Below are 25,127 nucleotides of genomic sequence, written 5' to 3'. Positions count from 1 at the left end.
GTGGAAACACAGAAGCACGAAGATATGCTGCTGTGTTAGTGTTTCCTTACTGGCACCAAGACAGAACAAAGCAACAGGAAGATACATGAAAGGGTTTCAGGCGAGATGAAGGGTAAAGTTCTGGACCATTCTGCTTTAGTTTAATCTCTGCCACCTGCTCTGAAGTTCCTGTATCTCTGAGCCTGCTAAGGCCCCATTTTGTTCAGTTTAGTTTAATCATTGCATTTAGATGTGTGGGTAAAACAACAAAAAAAAAACCATCTGCATGAAACCAAATTTGATATTCTCTCCCTCTTTTAATGTGACCCTATGAATTTCTTGCATTGTTGTGTCCCATGTACTAAGGGTCCCATGCAGAGAGCAAACAATAAAGCAGCGAGAAGACAGATGCTCTGCTAATGGGAAACCAAGGAGAAGAGAGTCTGTGAGGGATTACAGGCAGCCTGGGGTTGGAATACATTATTAGCATAGCACCCAATTCAGAAATTCGTTTTCAGAATTAAATGCCTGCAGCATTTTGGCAAAAACTCCTGATCATCCCTCTCTAAAGCCCTTAAAGCATGAAAGGGTAAGAATCTCAATTCTAGGCTGAGCAGTCACATTCAGCAACTTTGCAGTGCTGTAACAGTTTTTACAGCTTCATACCATCGGCAGCAATTGCCACACCTACTGAAATGTAACCCACTTGATCTGTTTGCACAAACCTTTAGCAGGTTTTGAACATCCCCATCAAAGAAGAAAATGGGCCTGAATGAGATTCCAGGGTCTGTTTCCAGGAGGAAGGTTTTGTTTTGCTGAGTGCCTAACAGCAGGGAAGTGCATCAGCCTCTCCTTGGGCATGGTTAGGCATGTGAAGGAGGAGCAGCGACATGTCTTTTCAAAGATCTGACATTGCCTAAGGTAGAAACTTAAGGTCCTGAAGCCTTTTTCAGGCATGCTGTTTTTTTATTATTTTTGCTTTTGAAAATGGTGATGAGAACATCGCGCTGTGAAAGACCCTTGGTAGACAACCAAGATTCAGTTGAAGGATTGACGGCAGACAGGAAAAATGTTTTCTTACAGTACTTGGTGGGATTATCCTCCATGCATAATTGTTCATTATATACTCAAAATTCATTGTTAAATTCTTTTGGACATAATGCACATTAGACAGAAGAGTTCATAGACCCCAAGATTATCACAGAAGGACACTAACAGTCCAAGTATTTGGGACAGAAGGGGACTTGTTTTCCTCATACACTGGAACAAAGACTCTTGGACAGAATCATTAGACATTTTTAGCCTGTTTGGTAATCAAAGTATAGTAGATGGCAAACAAAATAGAAGTTCATCCAGCCAGTTCTTCTACTTTATTTTTTACTTTTCTGTTTTGACGTAATTGACATAACTTCAAGGTTTATTTAGTTTTCTGAGTCTTATTTTATATGAATATCGTTGGGAAGCTTTATTTTGAAGTCTAGATTCTTGCACACAGACTGAGATTTTATTATCCTGAAAGAGAATTCAAGGACAAGGTAAATATGGGAAAAAACAGTTGGGACCAAACTGAGGAATCAGGAAAAATAATATACCAGCTCTTCCATGGTAATGTTTTCTTTGCTTTTTGTTAACTAGCATCTTATTTCTAATGCATGGAAAAGACAGTAAAGGCTAATGCTTCATTTTGAGCTTTGAATGTCAGAGCTGTTGTTTTATAACAACTTCTTTCAAAGTTTTTGTATGTGCCTAGTGAACATCTATAATGAATACCTGGGAAAGTTCAAAAATACGCTTATTTGTCCTGGGTATGTACTGTCTGTAGCCTTTTGAACATGCCAGTCTAGTTTTGAGCTTGGTCGGTATTTGTCATCTTACTGGTCTGCCAACAGTTCCTTTTTTTTTTTTTTTAATGGCACATTTGAAAACGTTATAAAGTAAGCCTAGTTCTCCTTCCATCTGGAATGAAATTGTATGTATAAAATACCATGTGTACAGGAACTGTATCTGTGGTATGGCTTCTCTGTTAGGATCTTGCGTATCAGCTCATATTATTTCACTGTTTCACCTCAATCTGCTTTTCATGTCTCCAGATTGTGAGGAAGGGCTGGTATGCCCAAAATTTTTTTTTCACCCTCCAGCTATGTCAGTAATGAAAGTAACTACAAGTCTGTACAGCCTAACTTCTCTTCTCATGCAGTTAAGTAGTTCACAAGCTCTGGGGGACCAGTGCTTCTTCCACCCGGCCATGCTGGGAACCCACCATCAGGGAGGCTCTTGGGTGTGCTGGGATGATAATGCCGCCGTTCTGCCTTGTCTACTGTCTAGAGCAAATCGCAACTTCTGTCTTGTTGCACACACAAGGCTTGTGAAGCTTAATAGTTATCGAGTGTTTCAAAGACAGAGGTTAACAATTTTAATTAGTATTTTAAGACTTTGTAAGTTTTCTTCTAAAATTGAAAACCTAGCATAACAGCTGTTTGAATTCTCAAGGTTTCTAAAGAAGTTTACAGGTGAGATACAAAAATGTAGAGAAAATGTTTTATTCTTTACTTTTGCACAACACTGTCCACAGTACAACCACCATATAGAAAAATGGTGCTGCTGGGATCCTAGACTATTTTTCTTTTCCAGTCCAAGAAAATTTAAAGCACAAGCAGAGCCTAATCCAAACCCCAGCTTTCAGTGAATCAGGAGGTTTCTGGTTTGTCTGGGATCAATACTGTGATCAGAAAAGAGAACAGTGTAGTGGTGAAGGACAGTGAAAGATTTTATCACTGCTAGTAGACTTACTGCCATTTTGCGAAGTCTTAATTGGGTAATCCAGTTCTGGATGTGTTTGACAAATAACAATTCTCTTGTTAAAAACAAATCATGGTTTTAATATAATAGGGTTAGTCATATAAAGAGTGATTTTGTGTCAGCAAAACCTTTCTTTCTGACAAACAGTGTAATTTATGACAATCTAGTTAGCAATAAATGACATTAATCTGACCACTAAGCCATTCCGTTCCTGGGGAATAACGTTCCCTCTTAATCAATAGCTGGGTAAATGCTCCTTTGCATTCCTTATCAAATGACAGCCAGATGGTACTGGTAAATTCATTCCAGCAGGATTTTAGAATTAGCTGGGTTTGTATTATTGTTAATCCTCTGCTGTCTGCGCTGCCAGGACCTACCCACCTGTTTCCAGTAACCCTCGAGTTCACAACCTTAGGAAATAGTCTAGCCAGATGGTTACTCAGATACAGTGCAGCCAAGAAGCATCCCAAGTAGTGAGGACTTTTTTCTACCTCAGTAAAAAGAACAAAACAAGTATTTGGATACAAAAACTGCTACCTGAAATCAGGGAGGTGAACTCAGCCATTTCTCCATGTCCAGACTTGCACACCAGTTTCATTACTCAGTTCAGAATGGGATCTCCCAGAAGTAGCCAGCTACGACTGCCACCCCTGGATGTGTTCCTCAACACTCTGGTCTCTTTGCTGAAGTTTGAAAGTTTCTTCAGATTGTACAAGCCGTGTTCCTTAGTGCATAGCAAATACAGAGCTGTGAGAGCTGCTGTAGCATCATTTACTGACTTTCAGGGCCCATCAAAGGGTCTGCAAGACCTTTTTCTTCTAAACTGCTGTGTTGCATAGCAACAATAATTTTGCCTCGAACCTCTTGATGTGAAATAATATGTAATCCCCTCACACCAATAAAAAGAAAAACATATGGCAGCGCTAGGCTGTGAACCACTGGCTTTTGAAGTGAGGGGACAGTTAATCCCCACGAAATCAAGGGGGAATGGAGCAAGCCATAGGCTCTGTTAGGCTGAGCCTCTGAGGATGCATTAGGTGCTCTGAGTCAATTACCCTGAGCTCTGTCAGGAGAGTCCAGTTTGCCCTTATCCTCCCAGTCACCATCTTTTATCGTATATGACTACAGTACATTTCAGGCAAGCTTACAAACCTAGTTGCTGAAATAACCGTACAAGTGCCTGGGCACCCCTTTCCTCTGGCAGGAAGGAGTACACATGCTGCACTTGTACGGATGAGGGTAAAGTTCAGCCACTGTAAATACCAGTTTCAAAATTACATGGCTGGAGTTCATCAAGCAAATGTCTCTTTCCTGTAGGGTAGTTGTTGGGTAGGTCAATCACCTGGCCTGATAACCTTGATATTATTTGTACGTGCCTAAGCATAGGGTTAAAGAAACTTTGGCATCTGAACCAGGACCTGCTTTAGGGGCCCAGGTACAAAGATGAGACAAAAAATGTGCAGGGAGGGAATGTGGAGCTGTGGTCCCAAGTGCACAAAGTACTTCCCTGCGGCCATGCTCCAGGGACTGCACCCCAGAGGGCTCTGCTGCCAGGCTGCCCAGCCTTTCCTTTTCCCATTGCTTGCAGCTGGGCTTCGTATCACAGGGAACACAAGCTCCTCCATCTGGACTTTTAAAATTGTCTCATTGATAAAAAGCTTGGTATCCACAAGGTAGCTAAATAGTCCTTGGGCCTGTCTCCATCTTTCCAGGCTGCATATAGTACTGAGTGAAATGTAGGTCCTAAAACTGAGGTCAGTAAGCATCCTGTTGCTAGTTTGAGTGCGAGTCAGGAGGTCAGTCCTGCACTGTTTACTTCTAAATTATTTACTTTACCCCACTAGCACAGCAAAAAGAGTGACTAGAAGCTAATTCCAGCACGCCAAATGAACGCAAACTCCCTGAACAGGCTTCAAAGCTAAAAATCATATTTTTAAATGATATTGTTATGTTGCAAAGCTCAGTATTTACAGCAGATTAGGAGGCCAAGCTGGTACTTCAGCACGCTGCAAGAGCAGAACCAAGTTTTCTGAATCAGTCTTCCAAACCTATTGTGTAGTTTGCTGGCAAACAGCGCGGTGTTCATTTAAAAGGTATTTCTGCAGCTAGAAGAGTGGTTACTAATAATCCTGTTTTTTCTGTCGTTTTAACAGTATTCAGGTTTTCAGCAAACAGCAGACAAGTGCTTTGTTTGTGGACACCTCATAATGGAAATGGTAAGAGAGCTAAGCTTCTAACTGTGGGATGTCTTTTTGATGTATTTTGGATAGTGCTCTGTGAGACGTGCTTTTTCCTTTGTCAGACTATTGTTGTCTCCATTATTGTAAAGGTAATTTTTCAAATTGAGGCAGTATCATAAATATATTCATGTTGTATTACTCTAAAGTACAGGAAGTTGGGCTTTTCTTATACCTGAGATCATGGGATTCTGTTGTTCTGCCATGTGCCAATTAAAAATAAAAAATAAAAGGAATTTAAATACTAAAAGGGGAAAATAGACCACAGCTTTGTATGAGAACGTGGTAAAGGAAAGCAGGTGTTGTGTAAGACAGTAGAATAGTAAGAGGATGGAGTCTGGTCTAAGGAAGAGAGAAGCATTATCAGTAGTCTTGAGGTTTGTTGCCAGCTCTGTGACTTGCTTTATTTACCTTCTGTCACTTGCTCCATGTCTGTTAAAATCCATTATTGCTACTGTGATGTGCAGGGAGCCAGCAGTCAGAGTTACTTTTATAATTAAAAATCAAAGAGCCATGGGTTGGGCCAGATACTGTTGGCATCATTTCACTTGGAAAAAGTAGGATGAATTTTGTCTGTTCTTCCTAAGCAAAAATGCCCAAACAAATGAAATTGCTTGCATATTGAAGAAGTGCAGATCGTGTATATGTCAGTGTTTTCCTTTTGCTTTAAAATGTATGTGAACATTAGCGTGCCTACTAGAAGTAGCTATTGCATTGCAACACGGAGGCGCAGTAGGAGCTGGAACAGAGACTTCACTAATGAGGATTCTGGCTCATATCCTGGCACCACTGGTTGGACAAGGATATTGTTCGTTTTAGCCCAAGAGCAAATTTCTAGAGTTGTGTCGTGCAGGGAGGGGGATCCCAACTTGCATGCTTTCAGCTGGCCCTTAATTGCAGAACGCCAGGCAAGAGTCCATAATATCTAGTTGGTGGAGCTCAGTAGCTGGAAGTTTGGCAGGTGCTCATCTGCTTTTCTTCCATCAGCAAGTATGCTCCAACAAAAGGAAACAGCTCTGGGAGCTCCAGGAATTAGGCAGTCTTATTTGGCTAATTGCTCTGTGTTCCTCCCCAGGAGTGCACAGACACAAACATGCCTGCACAGTCGTATTACTGGTGTGCAGCTGAGGAACCGTGCTGCAGCCCCACAGGCTTGGTTGCAAGCCTGAAGCTGTTCAAGGCTGAAAGTGCAGTCGAATTAGGGATTGTTCTGTGCAAAGGGTGGCTGCGCAACCACAGCAGGCTAACAGTGCATGTTTTGTAGCTGCTTGGATAGCAACACGCACACACAGACAAGTTGTGTCTGGGTAGGAACAGGCTTGCAAATCAGAGTCTGATGTCAGTCATTGAACAGAGAGCTATAGAGATTTGTTAGAAGAGGGAAAAGGTGAAGTTAAGTTGACTTCACGCATTTTTCCTATGCTCCATACCTTATTTCATGTTGATTTGAACTTTATCTGTAGAAACACCTACATGGCCATGAGAACTTGATCAGGGGAGATTTTCCATCTCCAGCTTATTAATAGCTCCAAGATGAGTGTTCTTGCTAGCAGAAACTTTCTGAGATTACCTTTCAAAGGTGATTCTTATACCTGAACTGCATGCAAGTGGTGCTGTAAGGTGTTGAGAGATGCCTGAAGATGATACTATGTCTAACCCTTCCCAGAACCATGTTCATGGGCTTGATGTGCCCTCCGTAGTGTCACAGTAAGTACAAGGATGCCATGAGGAGGGGATTTTTCTGTAGCAACCTAGAGGAGACTGCGTAAACCTGTCCTTAAAGCCTTTAAAATGCAGCAGGGAAGGTCAGCATGGCAGAAGGCAGCGCAGTTTTGATTACCCATTGATACAGATGGAATTTAAACTGAAACTGATGGGCCCCAGTGACAAATAGCTAGTTAGTAACTGTGGTGGAACAGGAGCGTTAATAAAGGGCTATCTATTTGCTTGTTTTATTGTTTTACTTTGTAGATTTTAATAATGACTCCTTTGGACTCTCTGTCACAGCGTGTTACATTTTGTGAATTAACTCTGTATCTCACTAACTTGTATCTGCAACAGATTTTTCCAAGAAGTAGTCACTGAAACTATTTTTAATTTCTATTGGGCAATATTGGCTCTGCAGAACTAAAAGTGATGGGACTTAGTCTGATTTTCACAGTTCTCTGTCATCATTGGGAGCCTAATAGAAACCCACAGAAATAAGCAAGCTCATTGTTTTAAACGGCCCCTTGCTGACAGATCTCCAGAGTGGTAATTTCATTCTGAAGTGTGTTTCTTACTGTCATTTTTAAGAGTCGGACATAGCAGTGGATGGGGGAATCTCATGTAATCATGCATCCACTTATTTTGTTGTTTTGCCTCTTAAGATCTTGCAGGCCCTTGGAAAGTCATACCATCCTGGCTGCTTCCGCTGTGTGGTATGTAACGAGTGTTTGGATGGAGTCCCCTTCACTGTAGATGTGGAAAACAATATTTACTGTGTCAAAGACTACCATACGTAAGTAAATAAATCCAGTGCATGCTTGGAAAAATTATACAAGTTAAATTATTGGTATAGTTGTAAGCGTTGCAGCAGATAAAAAGGGTTATTTCTGTCTGCTGTGATGTCCCTCAGTGCTCTTCTCACATTTTGCATTTGTAAAGTGTTTTAAAGTTTTAAATGTCACTTTGTGGGCCTAGTGTGACATTCAGGGGCTAGATGAGGTTGAAAATCAAGTTATGTCAGAGGATATATTCCTCTGGTGCCTGCTTCTCTACTGCTTTCAGGATTTCCAACATGAAGTAGACATGGCTAATTGTGCAATGATGTTAGGTTTTGCTGGCTTTAATAAGTCTAGATTCTGGTAGCGCATCACTGGAGAGTATAAGTTACATTAACCTAGACTGGACAGTAGACGTGTAATTAGCAGCTAGTGTTAGAATGATTTTAGCCTCACCTTACAAAATGTTTCGTGGTTAAGTGATTGCTTTTGGACTCCCTTCTGCTCTGCACTTTAAACTCAGCCCTATTGGTTTAACTGACTGCTTGGTGAGGATGGAGCAAATGTTGGCCCAGTAACTGTCATAAAATACAGCTGTGGATAAAACCAGTTGATGTATTTGGTTTAAGTAGGTCCTAGCCCAGATCAGACCCTTTCACACTTAGTGTGTCAGTTGGTGACATTCCTTGGGTCGTGAGGTGCTCTGCAAAATTTGAACAACTTTAAGAGTAAAGAAAGCTGAGAGAAAGGGCATATATGGGAGTAGGGCTGGACTGACTATGCCTAGAAGGAAGACCTATGCAGTAAAGGTGGGGTAGATCTGCCTTTGTAAACTTCCTTTTCACGAAATATGACCAAAAAAATTTAGAGATGCTTCCAAGCCTGGATTTACATTTTGCTAATGAGAGGGCCTGGTTAGAATAGGTCTCTTGGTTCTACTTTTTGGAGAGGCTTTGCATGTAATTTGAACAATTTCTTCTCGCACCCTAGGGTTTTCGCACCAAAATGTGCTTCCTGTAACCAGCCGATTCTACCAGCACAGGTACGTGTTAGCATGCAGAGACTCTTTAGAGAAAACAGCTGTTGGCATATGAACACTTTGCAAAAACACATTAGATGCTTTTCCTCCCTCTTTCAGAGGCTGTAGTATGTCAGATACTAAATTAAATACAGTTCAGCAGTAATGTCACTCCCAAACATTCCCAGAGGTTGTAATAGTCATAGCACTTATGCAGCATAGTACTTTGTATCTTTAGGGTGCTTTCCAGGTCTTGATTATGCTGTTATAAATCTTGTTTAATTGAAAGCCCTGACCAGGGCTCCAAGAACAACCCAAGAAGTAAAGCCCTGTTTATTTTTAGAATCTCCCATTAGCAGACAAGGAAAATTGCTGTTTGAGCTATGTTTGCATTTTTGATGGAATGTGTGAAGATGCCCAAGCTTGAAAAGACTTCTGAGGGGTTACCCTGACCCTGTGAAAAGGCCACATAGCCTGTCATCCTGGGGTGGCACTGTAATAAGAGTGCTTGAAGGGGTGGAAAAGCAGGTAGAAAGGATGGCTAAAAGGAAAGTCAGATGAATGACTGCTGCTTGCAACCTCAGCCCATTGTGGCAGTGTCGTTAATACAGTAAGATTTGTACGTTAAGACAATCCTTTTCTGCCTGCTGCAGTGATGTTTGTGTAGGACCCTCTGAGTTCCCATTGTTGAGGTCACTGACCAGCTCATTCACAAGCAAGAGCCTCAGCATCTCACTCCTCTTCTTTGGCATGTTTATAGAGCCAGAGCTTGCTGTCTGTAAGCTGCTGTGCCCCAGTAAAGCTTAGGGCTAGAGCCTCTCAGCATGCCCACCTCTACCACTCTGCACGTTATTTTCCGTTTGTAATTCTTTCTGTTAAATGGTAAAGTCTCACATAATTTAAAACCTTATAAAGGCTGAGACAGAACTACCTGCCCTGCTGGTGGGGTGTAAGGAGAAAAGCCCTATGGAAACTTCCCTTGGTTTTGTGTCTTACAAAATTATATATATATATAAAGCATATAAAATATAAATACAAATATATATATATTTAGATACAAAAGTAAATAAAAAGAAAAGAGAAGAAAAAGCAGCCCTACTGCTGACTCATCTGATGGTTAGCGGGATAGACTCCATGTTCTTTCCCATGGAGGTCTCATAGGTTAGATCAAAACTAGCAGTGCAGGTGCTAACTTGCCTACAGCTTGTCTTAGACGTAGGCTACGTCATATCTGATGCTCTGACCACGCCTGCAACTGGAAACAATGCAGGGCAGCAAATTTAATGAGTTCTGTCTTCAGAGGCATCAGAGTGGCTCAGAGAAAGTCTGTGAGGTTAGAAGAAGGGTATGGGCTGCTCAGCAGGGCCTGGGGCTCAGCCAGGTATTGCACAACTCCACTACATCCACCCTCATGCTGAGGTTTTTGGCCTGTGCACGTAATTACCTGCTGGACTAGTATGTAAATCTCCATGGGGTACATAGAGTGACACATGTGTGTGCAAAATATTTGTGTACCATCTGGTTTGAGGGGAATAGAAGTCCTGGAAAGATCAGGTCAGGATTTCTATAGGGAAGAGTGACCCAATCAGTAAGTCATGTTGTTTGGCTGGTAATCTGTGCAAATCCTGGGTGCCCTTGGAAAATGATTTGATCTCAAGAGAAATTTGTCCTTTGAGCATGAAGGTTTGGCTACACTTCCCAAAGGACCTCTACAGCTTAGCTCTGTCAGATACCCGTGCTGCTGCTGAACTGCAAAAGCAGTGGTGCAGTGCTGTGCCTAGTGGGGCAAGACCCTCAGCATGCCCTGCTCTGCAGGAGAGGGGATCCTCCTGGGAAGCAGCTTTCCAAAGCTGTAAGTTGGGCACTGAAAGAAGATAGAGAAAACACCACTTAAAAACACATTCTTACCTTCTTTGTGCTTTCCCCAACAGGGCTCCGAGGAGACGATTCGAGTAGTGTCAATGGACAAAGACTACCATGTGGAGTGCTATCACTGCGAGGTAAGCGTCACTGCGTGCCTCTGCCCAGCTCCCCCACGGCAAGGCTTTGCTAGTAGCGAGCATCCTCCTGATCGGTGCGTGACTCGCGCCCCAGAGTGTGTTTGCTGGTTCCTGCGCGCCTGGGCAGGCAGGGCTCTGCCCCACAGCTCCCAAAAGGAGTCAGAGGAAGGAGTACAAGATAGGCTGCCAGTTGTGCTGCCGTCTCTAGTAGCACCAGATTAGTTCCTTTTTTCTTCTCTCAGTATATGAATTTCAAAGGCCGGGTTTAGTTTTAGTGGAATTTTCTCTGTACTTGTAGATGAGGAAAGAACAAAGAGGGAAGTGCTGGTTCTTTTTTTTGCCTGATCTTTTTGTATACAGTTTGCATGGCTGTGGTCTGAGGGGCCTTGAATCCACATGGCCTTTGCAGGGAAAGACCATTACCCTATGCTGGGAAGGGGTTCTGAGTTTTTCCATGCTGGATGAACAGTGATTTTTTACTATAAAAGAGACGGGTACCAGTGACTTGCTATTTCTTTTTGTGCAGAACATTTAAACATTTGGGGGGGCAGATCAGGTTCTGGGACTAGTGACCTTGCTTCACAGGGAGGGAGGAGAGCTGCGCTCAGTCCTAGCTCTGCATCCCATAAGGGAGGAGACAAACCCTTTAATTTGGGATCAACCCAAAACTTCCCTTTTGCAGTAGGTACGGCTATCTGATAAATACATTCTATTATTCATGCAGGTGGTAACTGTGATAGCATCCAGCATGGCCTGTCATAAGCACCAGAAGCAAAAAATGTAGCCATGCTGTCTTCTGTGCACTCCTGCACAGAAAGGTTTTATAGAGAGATTTCCAATTGAGGGAGAAAATAGCAAAATTCAGGGCTTCTCAAAATGTACATGAACCTAAACCTGAGGAGGAGCCCATCCTCTTAGTTGTCTTCTTCCAGCAGAGGTAGCTGATATTCCAGAAAAATTGGCACAGGAAATTTCAGCGTTTTGGAAAACTATTTCTCTCCTCCTCCTTTCCTCATCTATTGCTTTGTGCAGGCTTCACCTAAAACAACAGCTCCCTCCCCTTCTCTCCCAGCCTATTGATGTTATATTAGAATGTCCAAATAGGGGGTTATTTTCAGTTCTGTTTCATTGTTCATTTCCCCATTCTCTTTCCAGTTTGAAGGAAATCAAGCTGCCTCCACATCTGCCCAGAATGGCAGAATGCATTTATGTACAGAAATCAGGGGGTTAGCCGTGTGTTAACAGGGGTAGGTTACTGCCTAACATCCTCAAATTAGGCTCAAACTGTACACACTGAGTCACTGCTGTCTCCAAATATTGCTAATTCAGTTAGTACCAGTATTTTGAGGGATTCATATGGATTCTTTTTAAAGGCCGAATTTATATGAAATGCCATTTGTCATCACCACCTGTTGATCATGCAAAGTCACTAGTCAGCTCAGAAACTTTTCTGCTTTTCCATGTCATCTCTTCCTTATGCAACAGCTTAAAATTTGCTGTGAAGTTCAAGCCGGCTTGCAGATCAATATAGACTCATTCTAGAACTGAAATCCACTGAGAAAGTAGACTTTCTTGTTGCAGAAAAAGGAATCCAGTTCTGGACAGGGAAAAGGTACCCAACAGCTATTCCAAATACTTGTAATATATCTGAATTTTTTTAATTATAAAGAGGAACTGAATTTTAAATCTTAATATAATAGACTATAAAGGTAGTATGTAGCATATATTCACACATAGAAAATAGAAATTGGCAGAAGCTTTGATTAAAGCCTCTCTAAACTAACATTTCAGTTTTAAAGCTTACTTTAAAAGTTTTCATTCTTATTTCAGCATTATAAAAAAATAAAGATTTTAACATTAGCTATGAAAGCTGAAAAATCATACTTTGAGTCCAATTAAAAACTCTGCATTGATTTTCAGTACTAAAATTACCTATATGCCCAGTTTGATCACATTTTTTCTTCTGTTAGGTGTTCAGTTACATATTCAGAATCCCTGATTTGTCAGAATTGGTCACAGTAACAATTTTAAGTACTTACAACTCTTGAAACAGCAAATCCAAGCACAAAACCACTGTAACTTTCAAATGTTCTCAAGGTTGCAATGATAACTGAGCACCAGGATTACCTCTGCTGCAGTGTACACAATTGTCAGCAGGCAGCATCATTGTTTACTCTGTTGTTTTTATTTCTGTTCCTACGCTGTTGTTCACTTATGTCATCCCTGTAGTTATGTGCCAGTCCCAGAGATACTTATGTGTCTCCACCAAAAATACAAACCATGGGCCTTGAAGTCTTTCTCTAATTCAAATTAGATTTAAAAAAAATAATAATATGAAAGTTCAGTCCTGATACGTAAGTAAAATATGCCTTATCTCCCCTTCTGGCCTTACTCCTCTTTCTCATTCTCTGCTTATACTCCCCTAATTCCTGCTCACTGCCTTGTTGTAGAATGAGCTCCTTGTTTTATTTTTCCTAACACGTTCCACGTTGAGCGTGTATCAGGGTTAGTCCTTAGCCTAATTTTATCTGTTTTGCTTCAACATTTAATAGATGAAGATAAGTGGGAAACAACAGAAGAAAAATGCGAAAACTGGACTGGGTACTTCTAGAGATTGTCCTAGCAGATTTCAGTAACGGCATTTTGTTTAATACAAGATAGTCAGGGTCTGTCTACCACAAACTCTTGAGATTGCTGCTTTTGGAGGCATGGGAGGGAGCTCTCATAGTTACAGAAGTCAGATCAACACTGATATGAGATAACCTACCTGAATCACTCACTAACCCAGGATTTAAATTTTTCTTCTAGGACTGTGGCTTGCAGCTCAATGATGAGGAAGGCCACCGTTGTTACCCATTAGAAGGCCACTTGCTCTGTCATGGCTGTCATATCAGGCGCCTTAATATTAAATTGCCATCACATCCACCTCCAAGCTATCCGATGCACGTCACAGAACTCTGAAAGACATTTCCATTACCAGTAAGCTGTTTGAAAGAGAAGACAGAAATCTTAAATGACTTTCCTGTTCCTTTAAAGATGATATCCCAGTAATAACCATCTAAACCAGCTATTTATTTTTTAAATCAGAGGTGAGGGGTTCTTTCTGATCTTGTACATATGTGTTCTTTTATCTAGACGTTTTCACTGAGACACCGTCTACTTGAACAAATAATGTGCCACTAAGTTGTAACTGTAAGTGGCAGCAATTCTAAAAACAGTGGTATAAAGGGCTGTTCTGCACTCCCTACTCACTCTTCTTCAGTGGAGGTTTCACCAAAGTAAGGAGTGCAGAATTAATTTCCAGAAGTTAGCACCTTATCATATTGCAGCAGGCATGATAAGAACAACACTAGCATTTTAGCTCATTTCATCAAATTCTGGTCTTAGAGAATACAGTCTCACAGTTTTAAAAACCTACATTCCCAATGGTAGTGAATAGGAAGCAAGCAAACATTTTTAGCAATGGCAATTTTCAGCAGGGGTTAAATAATGGCATTCTGTGAAGAAGCACCAGGCCAACTCTTTATCCTACATGGTTTCACAGTCATCCAAAGACTATTTTGCTTGCTAAAGAAATATGTCAAGCATCTCATGAAAAACACATTACAGACAAACATATCTAAAAGATTGCTACATGCAAGTTCACAACAATTGAAGGAAGTTATAGACCTCTGTAATTGCTTGTCGTGTACAAGTCTAGCCACAGTTTCAGAATGCATTCATACCAACTTGATGATTTGGCACTTACTAAACAATCTTTTAAACCTGTTTTTGTTTAATAGGGTTAGCAGCCCCTTTCTATGCAAAGGTATACTTGTCTTCATGCTACTTGTTTTATACAAGAATTTGTTACCAACTGCTTTATGATTGTGTGTTGATATGTTAGTAAAAAGGGGGGGACAGTGTTTTTTGTATTATCTCTTCAGCTTTGTGTTCTTTTCTAGATATACTTTTGAACTGATTATGGTGATTATGTTCACGGGAAAACAAAATACAGTTTAGCAGAAATAATAATTTAGACACTGACAATTGAAACATTGGTATTTTATAACAAGTATTAGGTGTACATAGAATGTACACACTTTCATGTTTTGCATAAGCTTTTACAGTAACCTCAGAGCTCTGGGGAAATATATGTCTTCCATATAGGAAGTTAGATGAATCTTTTTTATGGTTTGTTTTCTACCATGTGTTGATGATTTACATGCAAATCACACATCTGTATGTTTAAAAAAATTCCTTGCATTCTCATGAGAATTGATCCAGCCTTCCTGAATTTATATTTTAAATAAATCCATCATTGCTGTCTTTGTATCCAAAATTACAATAAAATATTTTTTTTTTTTCTGCTCCAAAGGAAGTGGAAATACCAGACAAGATTCTCCGCATGTGTAAATTGGGACATTTCCATGCCAGTTTTCAACACATCGAGAATCTGACCAATCTGTTCAGAAATAGTCACGTTAAATTCAGCATGCAGACTGATGAAATGACTTATTTGGTAACACCATTGCAGTTTAGTTTCTTATGCTCCATTGATTTTTTGAAAGCCATTTGTGGTGCTCTTGAGCAGTACAAAGGGCATCCAATGGACACTAATTCCTAAGTGGAATAATTAACTCCTTTAACAGAACTTTTTGATAGTCTGGAATTTCCTTGGGGGGGTGGGGGAGAGCAAGGAGGCAGGAAAAATTCCTGTGAACTATTTTTTTCTGTTAGTAAGGAACAAAAGGTATGTTTTCTGAACTTCTGCCAAACTTCCATTGGCCTAGATGAACCTGTTCTATTGAATGCTCCTTGGCAAGTCAGATGCTCCTTTAAAAAGTGATTTTCTTATTAATATATGTTTAAAATTAACATATTTAATGTGAGAACTGTGTTTTGAATGGAATTACAATGCAACTAGTGCCCTATTCCTACAGTTTGACCTAAGAGGCCTGCCCTCCAAAGAGTGGGCACTGGCTGCATGCACACTTTCTCTGCATTTGCAAGTATTACCTGTTTGTCTGTAGTCACCAAACCAGCCTCAGAGGGAAGCAGAAGTACATGTGCCTCTTGCCCAAACAGCAAATTCTAGAAAAGGAAAAAAAATTGTCTTAAATTAGATTGTATGATTAGGTCAGTTCCATTAAGGTTACTACAAACAATATGAAATGGAACCGAGCAGACCTTCAGGATAAACTTTTAGCCTGAGATGCGATGTAATACTTTTCCATTTAAAGATGCTGCTTTAGCCCACATCTAGCTCTGAGGTACTTATGTTTACTTGTCTTTGTGATACATATTAAAGAATCCAAATTAAGAAAACAATCATTAAAATACAGAGAAGGTTTGGGTCTGTTCCTGTGAGCAAGCCGTCCCATAACAGTACTTGCTGTACCGAACCATGCTTTGCTCTACCATTGTAAAAGCAAAACCTTAAAAATCACAGTGGCCAGAGGAGGAGATGATGCTGGCATTTAGCCCAGTCTTCTGCCAGCACCTTCCTTAGCACTTTGCCTCCAGTCAGGGGCAAGGTTAAGTTTCCAGTTTGACATTACTTTTCAAGGGTCAGCACACTATCTAACATGTACATACAATACCTTTTCTTCTTTTTTGAAAACGAGCATGCCTTAGAACAGAATAATATTTAATTTCACATTAATTTGTCAGTCTTGTAGTTCTACTCAGTTCCAATGTGTTAAGTATCATCACAGTAAATACTGAAAGTTTTTACTGACTGTTTCAATATAGGATAAGTAATTTGTTTAAAAACCAGAAAGCAGCAGTTGTTGTTCCATCAGTTTCTACAGACAGGTCCATTTTGTTTTTGGCTAATGAAGTATAGCTTTGCTTTTCCAGCATTAAGTATAAAAGCTGGAGGTTGAATGAAATTTGCCAGTTTTTCAATCAAAGAACAGAAAAAAAATAAAAGCAAATCTAAACCAATGGTGTGCTGCAATCTGTAGTGCTAGTGACAGTTTCTTCACATTTTACATCCTGTCTGGGGAATTATGTAAATGAGAAAGCTTCTTTTAATTATTTTCTTAAGGAGTATGCTTATATAAAATCAGTTCAACACAGATGTAAACTTTCTGGAGTTCATTTTATGATGTGATTGTTCATCAGAAGCCTTTTCTGCATTCTGTACTGTCAGAATATTTCCATAAAGTTAAAACAATAACAACTTGATCTCATTTGCATCAGGAGTACACCTTTCCATTTTGGTAAGGCAGTCTTACAAAGTCCCTACAATACAACGCTGTCCTAGGCAATTCAGAGTTCCTCATGCACTGGAGGATGTGATCCAAAGAAAGGACCAAAATGATAATTGGAAAACAAAACAGAAGAATGCACTCAGATAATTGAGCTTTCAAAAAGGGGTTGTTTGGGTTTCTTTTCTTTTCACTTGTGTGCATGTGTGTATGTGTGTATGTATATATTTTGTAAGGTGGAGCTTCAGAAGGAAAACACGGTTAGAGGAGCTCTTTAAGACCAGAAATTCCAGAGTAGTTAAGTAAACCAAAGCTCTAAAGGAGACAAAAGCTGCTTTCTTGTGTTTCAAGAAAAGTTTAAAAGTTTGTGATTCATCCTGTAACTAATGCCGTAACTAGAGTGTATAATTTGACTTAAATTAAGTTTCATTTGAGAAATATTTTCATTTTCTTTAAAAGAATATAGTTTTCTTCCAAGAACTTGGACCAACGTTGATTTTTATTTTGTTAGGAAATATATAAATTCCCTGTTTGTATATCATGTAACTAGTTTACATGCTGAAAATATACATTAGTTTAACTATTTTTGTATATATCCTTGTAAAACCTTCCAATGTGCTTCTGTCTTTTAGTCTTTAGAATTACTTGTGGTTTTGTGTTTCAGTGTTTGATTCCCTTGATTGTTGAAGAAAAAAATTGGGAAATGTAGATTTATTTATCTAAAGAAGAAGCTACTTGCTATCATCCTAAGTTATTTAATATTAAAGTCAGAAGTTTCATTTAACCTTAGATGCTATAATCTGCTTTTTTCAATAAAGACATTTTGTAGTTATCTTTGATTTTGTAGTTTATTACATGTAAGTATTTTTTTTAATCTAGGTGGGCTCTAACACCATTTTCAGGAGACCCTTGTATTGCCTATAAAAATGCCTAACTGATATTAATTGATTGCAGCTGCAGTCATGAAGGATTTTGGTCCTCCAGTGCAAGTGTTACTAATTAAGGTCTAAAATATGCCCACAGCTAATGTTTTGCAGCTGCACTTAGAAAAGAATTTAGCCACTCTGGCAATTTTTAATTAAGCTTTAACCAGTCTGGCTAGTTCACATGTAGGCCAGTTGGCATGGAGGAACACTTCCTTTTCAAGATTCCTATTATTTCTTGGAGTATTCCAGAAGAGTAGTATTATCCTGGGCTATGAACCTGCATAGCATTAAGCACTAGGACCCTGGTTTCAAGGAATTCTCTCAAATTTCTTGCTAAGTCACAGTAACAATGAATCAACGGCCAACTTTCTGATAGGATCAAATATATATATATGTTTTTTTAATATATTTTACCTTTTGGAGCTCTCTGCCTATTTCTTGCCTCCAGCTTCACAGCACAGATGGTCACATTTACCATGTACACAGTGGTCCTGTGAGAGCATCTGTCAGGCTGAAGGATCGGCAGCACTGGTATCTTGTCTCCAACTATGTCCAGAAGTTGATGCCTGGGAAAGAGTTTAAGCATAAGTTTTTTCCTGTTTTCTGCATACTTCTATTTAGCAGGTATCTTTTCAATTAAGCTGCTTAGTCTCCCAACCCTGTGGATGATCTTTCCCCCAGTGACTCAAGCCAAATATTCACAAGCAGCTATTCCAAGTGCAATGCCACCCTCTCCTCAAAGGAGGCCTGCCTACAGCTCAGCCACACTGGCTTTTGTGAAGTACACATGACTTCATATTTGGAAGTGAAGTTTACTGGTGGGTTTCACACAATGACTACTTGGGCAATTTTTTTCTTTTGCATAGTCAAAATGGGAAATTACAAACACCACAATTGTTTTAAGGAAGACAGCCTGTGCTTTGAAACAGATGTACTACACATCCATAAGGCCTTCAAATGCACACTATTTTCTCACAACTTCAAGAAATTCATTCAACATGAGCAATTCATGCCCTCCTTGAAGAAAAAAAGCACAGAGACTGTCCAGCTCATAAAGTGTTTTAACAGTACATCATCACGTGGGTGACACAAATATAGTCAATAAAATCTAGGACATATTCTTAATGCAGCAAGTATTTATGCCAGCCCATAACCAGCCTGGTTGAAAAGAAAAGCATAGTTAAAAATACTAACTGCCCCTTGCGGGCCTCCTTGCAGGAAACACATGCTGGAAAATGAATATACATTCACTGCAGGAAGAGTATGAGTCAGGACCCAGCTCCCAGAGGGAAGCACCACAGAACTCTGCAGTGGCATGTCTCCCTGGCGTGGCATCTGAGCCACAGGGCAATGTGTAACTGGAAACTTGCATGATGCATGGCAGCTCATCTGCTGGCATGCAGGTTATTCAGGAGGTCTTTGCTAGCCTTGCATTTCACCTTAACAGCCATCCCTGCAGGGGAAGGTCTGCAGCTTGCAATTTGCAGCTATAAAGGCAAAGAAGGATTTGCCAAGTCTCCCAAAACTGAACTAAAGACACTGGCTACTGCTTGGAACCATGAGGAATACATGAGCTAGACTAGTGAGTCCTCAGCACAGCTCCCTGTTACTCTTTTAGTCCCACTAATGCATAGACCAAGGAATAAGTGAAGACTAAGTGAGAATGAGTAAGGCTGGGACAAGACTTTAAGTGCAACACCACCTTCCTTCCACAAGGCCCAAAAGCAGAGCTTAAAAAAAGAAAGCTTATGTATGTGTAATACCTTAAATATTCCCTTGGGTGTGGCATTGAGGAAGCTGGAATTGCAGGCTCATTCCCACCGCTACAGCATTTCCTAAGTGGCCCAGTCAGACAGGTACCAGCAAAGTCAGCTGCTCACATTTAGTGCTGCAGGTTTCTTTTTGAGACACCAGCTGGCTGGATCACGGCTGCCCATACCTTTACCTTCACACCAGCTAAGAGGAGCAAAAACATAGCAGAGGTTAGCAAACCAAGAAAGATGAGGAACTAGGGCTGTGCTAAAAGTGATGCAAACAACTTTGGATCTAATATAAGCACTGCAGTTTGCACACATTTTTGGCGGGCATGTCTTCTTGCAAAGGCAACATCTGTGGGGGGTGTTGTTTTTTTTTTTTACGATAACATTCTCATTTCAATCATCGATTTGTTTACATTAAACATTGGAACATGCCAACAGATGATACCTTCACTTATGAAATTAATTTAAAAGTAAAGGACAGTATTCTGTAATTACAGCTAATTTCCCATCCAGAAGTTTGGACCTTGTTACTCTGAACGCAATTTAGGGTGGCAGCAATCTGCAAGCTTCTTGCTGCCCAACTTGAAGTCTTGCTGAAACATACTGAAATGTGCTGAATTTCGCTGACTGTCAAACTGTGATCCCAGCTGGTGTTACAGCCTCATGCTTGGGAACCACCCATACTTCCTCCCTCAAAGTTTCTTATCTATTCAGAAAGATATGGAAAAAGTCAGCAAGAGCTGCTGGATGTTGAGCAGAATACATCAGCCTTCTCTGAGTGCCCAAGCTAAACATGGAAATGTCACCCATTAAGCAGACAGCATTTGCTTCTGGAAGAAATTGCAGGCTATCCCTCAAGGACCATCCCTGGACGCATCAGCACCAGACATCTGAATTGCATATTTTTAAAGCTATGGAGTTAACCGCAATTTTTTGGTAAAACTCCAGAAGACCAGAAATATTTTCCTCTTGTTTAAAATTAAGATTCTACCGAGTGCTCACCCAGTCTTCACTTAACACTGAGACAGCAAATATTTTTTTTTCAGTTGCCATATTATTTTTTAGGAGCACATAATCGGAACTGGCATGTTCTGCTATACCTGCATTTTTCTTGTGCTGTCAGTTTCTGTCCCATCAGAAGAAAATACTCAACCTCAGCTAGCATACATCACTACATTCACACACAGCATAGGAGAAGTACAAGCTAAAAACTGTATAAAAGCTAAGAAACCACATGGAAAGCTATTCAGCCAGAAATGATAAAATACGTGTCTATCTAGAAATACATTTAATACCAAACTCAGAGGTTTGTGTCATGGATGAAAAGAATCTGCAAAAACCCACATTTGTAGGTACACATCTGGGTAAGTCATCACCTCAGAGAAAAAGTACTGCATTAGTTAGTGATGATTCCAGTGGCTAACTGGACTATCAAAAAAAATTAAAAAAAAAAAAAAAAGGCACATGAAACTATTGCAAGAACATTAAAGCCAACTAATCAGTTAATTACTGGCTGCTCTGGTGCAAATGCAGAGGCACTCCTCAGTGCTTCCAGGTACAGCAAGGAAACAGTGACACACACACAGCTCCCAGCTGGTACAGGTGGATGTGACTCTGATAAAAGCAAAGAGCTCTGCTGGTTCAAGCCAAGTGAGTCTCTCTCGTCCCACCGCAGATAGGGCATTAGGGTAGATTAATACAAAAAAAAATATTCCCTGTGTCCTTTTCCACCTAAAACCTGCAGTTGAAAGCTTCAGGCATTAAGTGCAGAAACAAAGGAAGTAATAAAGCAAAAATTTTGCTCTGTGAAGGTCAGCTGTTGCATGACTCTGGTCTCACCTTAGTGCCTTTTCCTGAAGTCCGCAACGTTCACACACTATGTATAAGGATGGATGCAGCAAAGGAATAGGGAAGAAAAAAAACAGCGTGTATGGCTGGTTTCAACGATAGGGAGAGAGCAACAAGAATTACCTGTGATACCTGCAAGGCATGCATTTAACTGCACTTACCTCTACAAGTGGACACAGATCCTGGGGAAAAAAAAAAAATAATCCACTAAGCTTCTATAATGGCATGAGGTAGAAAAGGGCACTGGTGTCCTACAGCAAGAAATGCTGACGGTCTTCCCAAACAATGACAGTGGCAGCACTCCTCCATGCCTGCCTATGTTTTTCCTTTTTCTCACTTCTCCCTACAGCAGAAAAAGAACAGGAAAAAAGAAAAAGGAAAAAAAAAAAAAAAAGAGACATCAAAGCTTCCTGCATTATTCACTTCCCATTTCTCAACAGTGCATTTACCAAAAAGGGAAAAGAGGAAGGTGGCACCCTGCTGGAGACAGGACTCTGGCACTTGCCAACGGTCACTGTCACGTGAGGATCCTTTTTATCAAAATGGCAAGTCTCAGTTCAACAAACAGTATGCTAACTTTAGATACATCCTATTGTTTCTAGCAATGTCATATCATTTCAAATAGATCCCTTGCTGTCTAGATTCCCAACCTATAAAAGCTATACCTGCTATTTCTTTGGCTCCTTGTTCTGTCACACCAGATACCACACTTAATGGTCAAAGTGACAGACTCTCAGCTGTAGTAAGAGCCGCCTTCAGTTGGTTATAAGTGGTTATTTTATTCTCTATTAATATCTATATATATATATAGATAGAAAGAGAGAGAGAGATAATTTGTAACCTTTTTAAAAACAAACAAACAACAAAAAAACGCATTTCCTGCTATCAGCTGGTAGCCTCTCATCCACAGCACATTTTCCAAGCTCTGGATCAAAAAACATACTCTAAAAATATAAAAAAACTAGAAAACCTGTTTTAACAGTGAGTATGTTTACTGTCAGGTAATATGCAATTGGCCAATTATTTTCCAAAAGCACTGTCAGAATGGGAAAAAAATAACAAGAATGTCTAAATGGAAGAGCTCGTGAATGCCTCTGAAACAAAGTGAGAGTCCTTAAAGGATGCACAACTGCATCTTCTTAACTGAATCAAAAAGAAGGAAGCTGGAGGAAAACATAAGTTTCTTTTAAATGTTTCTCGTTTTGTCCTGTAAGACAGCAGAAAATGTGCTAAATCAACTGCTCTGGCAACTGCCAGATAATGCTTTGATAAAGCATGCTAGATTTCATGATGTAACCTTCGGTTTGAATTTTTTTATTTTTCATTAATCATAACATCCTCAGAGCTGAAATCATTTTGGTGATAAGCTGGAAGATAATACGAAGATGCACATACCGCACTGCGGTGAGTAATTTCCATATGCTCTTTCCCAAATGTCTTGTGGCTGTTCATATCCCAGGTCTAAGGATCTCCTGCAGCTGGAATTCACTTGCAGGCTGAGCAGGCACCATCAGGGAGCATGAAGCAGGAGTACCCAAGACTGCTGTTTTCTTTGAGCCAGCACTTCAGCTGCAGCCTTGCATATGAACACATAGCCTGAAAGAAAAGCAGATTTGTAGACAGGGTGCTGCAGGGTCTCTGCAATGCTTCCATATTGAACATAAGTGAAGAAGAGGTGAGCAGGACTGTAAGTAACATACCAGCTGCTGTCCCTGTCAGCAGAGGAAAAGCAAAGCCTCTTAATGCTTCATCCAGCATCTCTGTGGTGGTATCAGTGCACAGTCCTTTGTAGCTGCCCGTGGAAGTAGCAAAGGTTTTGTTTCTCCTAGTAGCACCTCCCACCCCCAATATCCCCAAACCCATATACACGAGCTTACTGCTTATACTACATACTATATTCAACATACATATAAAACATATATCCACATGTAGAGGTGTAACTAGGATGAAGGGCTGTAATGTGGAAATAACCTTATTTTAGACTGAGATAGGCCACGGTGAGATTCAGTAGCAAAGAGTTACAGAGTATTTTAAATGTATCCCAACATCATTGTTTGGAGGCAGGAGATAACAACTCTTGCACATACGTAAGTACATTTCCTCACGCTTTGTTATCTGGCATTGTACATTTTTCTTACTCCCTCTCCAGCTGAAGTTTACTAAATATCCCATTTTACCAGTGGGGAAATTCTCCCCATCCAAGTTGCAGATATGTGCTCAAGGACAGGCAGCAGAGGAGGCAGGAATGGCACAGAGGCTCTGCCAGGCTACAGCAGACAGCAAGGACCAAACTCCTGCACTGCTTCTGGAGACTGCTTTCAGAGATACCACCATGCAGCCTGCTGCAACAAAACACAGCCTCAAGAGCACAGCAAGAGGCACCCTTCTGTGTGTCCTGGGGTTTGGGTCTCAGATAAAAAAAAGTTGCAGTCAGTTGAGCTAAAAATCAAAGACAGAAGTTGGGAGAGCCAGAGGTGACGTGGCCAGTGGCACAGTTTGAGGAGCAGATGGCCACTGCTCAGCCTCCCACATGGTGCCAAGTGCACTGACTTTGAAGGACATGGGAATGGCACCAGAGGATGTTTTTCCAGTGGAAATATCAAAGTTATTTCAAAACAGATACCCCTGTGGAGCATACTCTATCCTTCCCAGAGCCTCCCTCTGCAGGCGGCAGAGCCAGCCACCCAGTCACCATTGGAAATGGGAGAGCTGCACATCCTGTCTGTCCTCCTTTTCTAACATGGCTGTCTGGAGCCACAGGCTGGCACAAAGCCTTATCAAATCCCCCACGTTGTATAACATCCCCTCTGCCATGTTTCTTGCCTAACAAATTGTGAAGGAAATCAGTAATTAATATCTCAGAGGCAGTGGAAGACACCCTCTTCCCATGCCTGCTGCTGCATGTCTCCGTGAACTCCACTAAACTCCAGTGCAGCAAGTCCAGGTTTAGCCGTGCAACTCTTTTTTTTTTTTTTTTTTTTTTAATAGAAGCTTCTGGAAGTCACTAAAAATAAATTTGTTTGGGTTTTCAGACCTAATCCAAACACATTTTTGTTGTCTTTCAAGATGGCACTTCCCCCTTGTCCCTACTTGACAACAGATTTTTCAGTCATTAAGAATGCTCTGCATGCACAGAAATATCTCGGGCTATTTTTCCCATAATCAAAAGAAAACAAATCCCAGAGCAGCCCTGGCAGGCCGCTTCCGGCCAGCTCTGCTGCCCCCCCAGAGACCCATCATACTGCTGCTGACTTCAGAGGGCAAACAAGAAAGTTTGCTTTCAGTATAAAATTAGACACTAAAATGAACCGACTTTTTTTCTTCCCAAAAACCAAACTCTTGCCCAACTACTTTTCCATTAAACATATTCCAAGGCAGTAATTTAGATGTGTATGAGTGGCTTGGATTGTATCAGCCAGTATTTATGTTTTTCCCCACTCCCCTCCTGAGTTTTGATGCATTCCTGGCCAATGCTAGAGGTTCACACCACACAGCAGCCACTCCGAAGTTGTCGTGATAGAGCTCAAACCCCACTGTCAGCTACCAGGATGCCCTCCACTACTGCCTGCTTGTTTTCACATGCTTTGTCCAACAAGGCCTCTCGATTATAAAGAATAGGCATTTTGAAGAAACAGCAAAGTTACCTCTCTCATTATTTTCCTTTAAGACCCTACCTAACACCCTCACCTGCTGTGATGTCTGCAAGAGCTCTGCCAATCAGGCTTGGTAGTGCTCAGTGGCTACCACCTGTACCCATCCATTATTCCATCTGAAATCACAACAGTCAACTTCTGAGGGCAAAAAGCTTTCTTTGTTTGTTTAAAATAAATGATTTAAATGATTAATGATTAAAAATTATTATATTAATGATTTTTTGAAAAAG

General features: G+C 40.6%; 1 protein-coding gene across 1 annotated transcript in view; it reads left to right on the top strand.

Moving 5' to 3' along the window:
* The window catches only part of WTIP (WT1 interacting protein), a 78,017-nt gene extending 60,509 nt beyond the window's left edge, over positions 1-17,508 (top strand). The window contains exons 4-8 of the mRNA XM_032195661.1: positions 4,932-4,994; positions 7,385-7,515; positions 8,489-8,540; positions 10,448-10,516; positions 13,325-17,508. Coding sequence (XP_032051552.1) covers positions 4,932-4,994; positions 7,385-7,515; positions 8,489-8,540; positions 10,448-10,516; positions 13,325-13,477 — 468 coding nt within the window. The 3' untranslated portion in view covers positions 13,478-17,508. The remainder of the gene's footprint in view (positions 1-4,931; positions 4,995-7,384; positions 7,516-8,488; positions 8,541-10,447; positions 10,517-13,324) is intronic.
* The last annotated feature ends 7,619 nt before the right edge of the window (positions 17,509-25,127 follow it).

Source organism: Aythya fuligula, chromosome 12 (genome assembly GCF_009819795.1).
Source record: "Aythya fuligula isolate bAytFul2 chromosome 12, bAytFul2.pri, whole genome shotgun sequence".
Taxonomy (NCBI): Eukaryota; Metazoa; Chordata; class Aves; order Anseriformes; family Anatidae; genus Aythya; species Aythya fuligula.
Note: the sequence above shows the minus strand (reverse complement) of the source record. Positions and strands in the feature narration are given on the sequence as shown.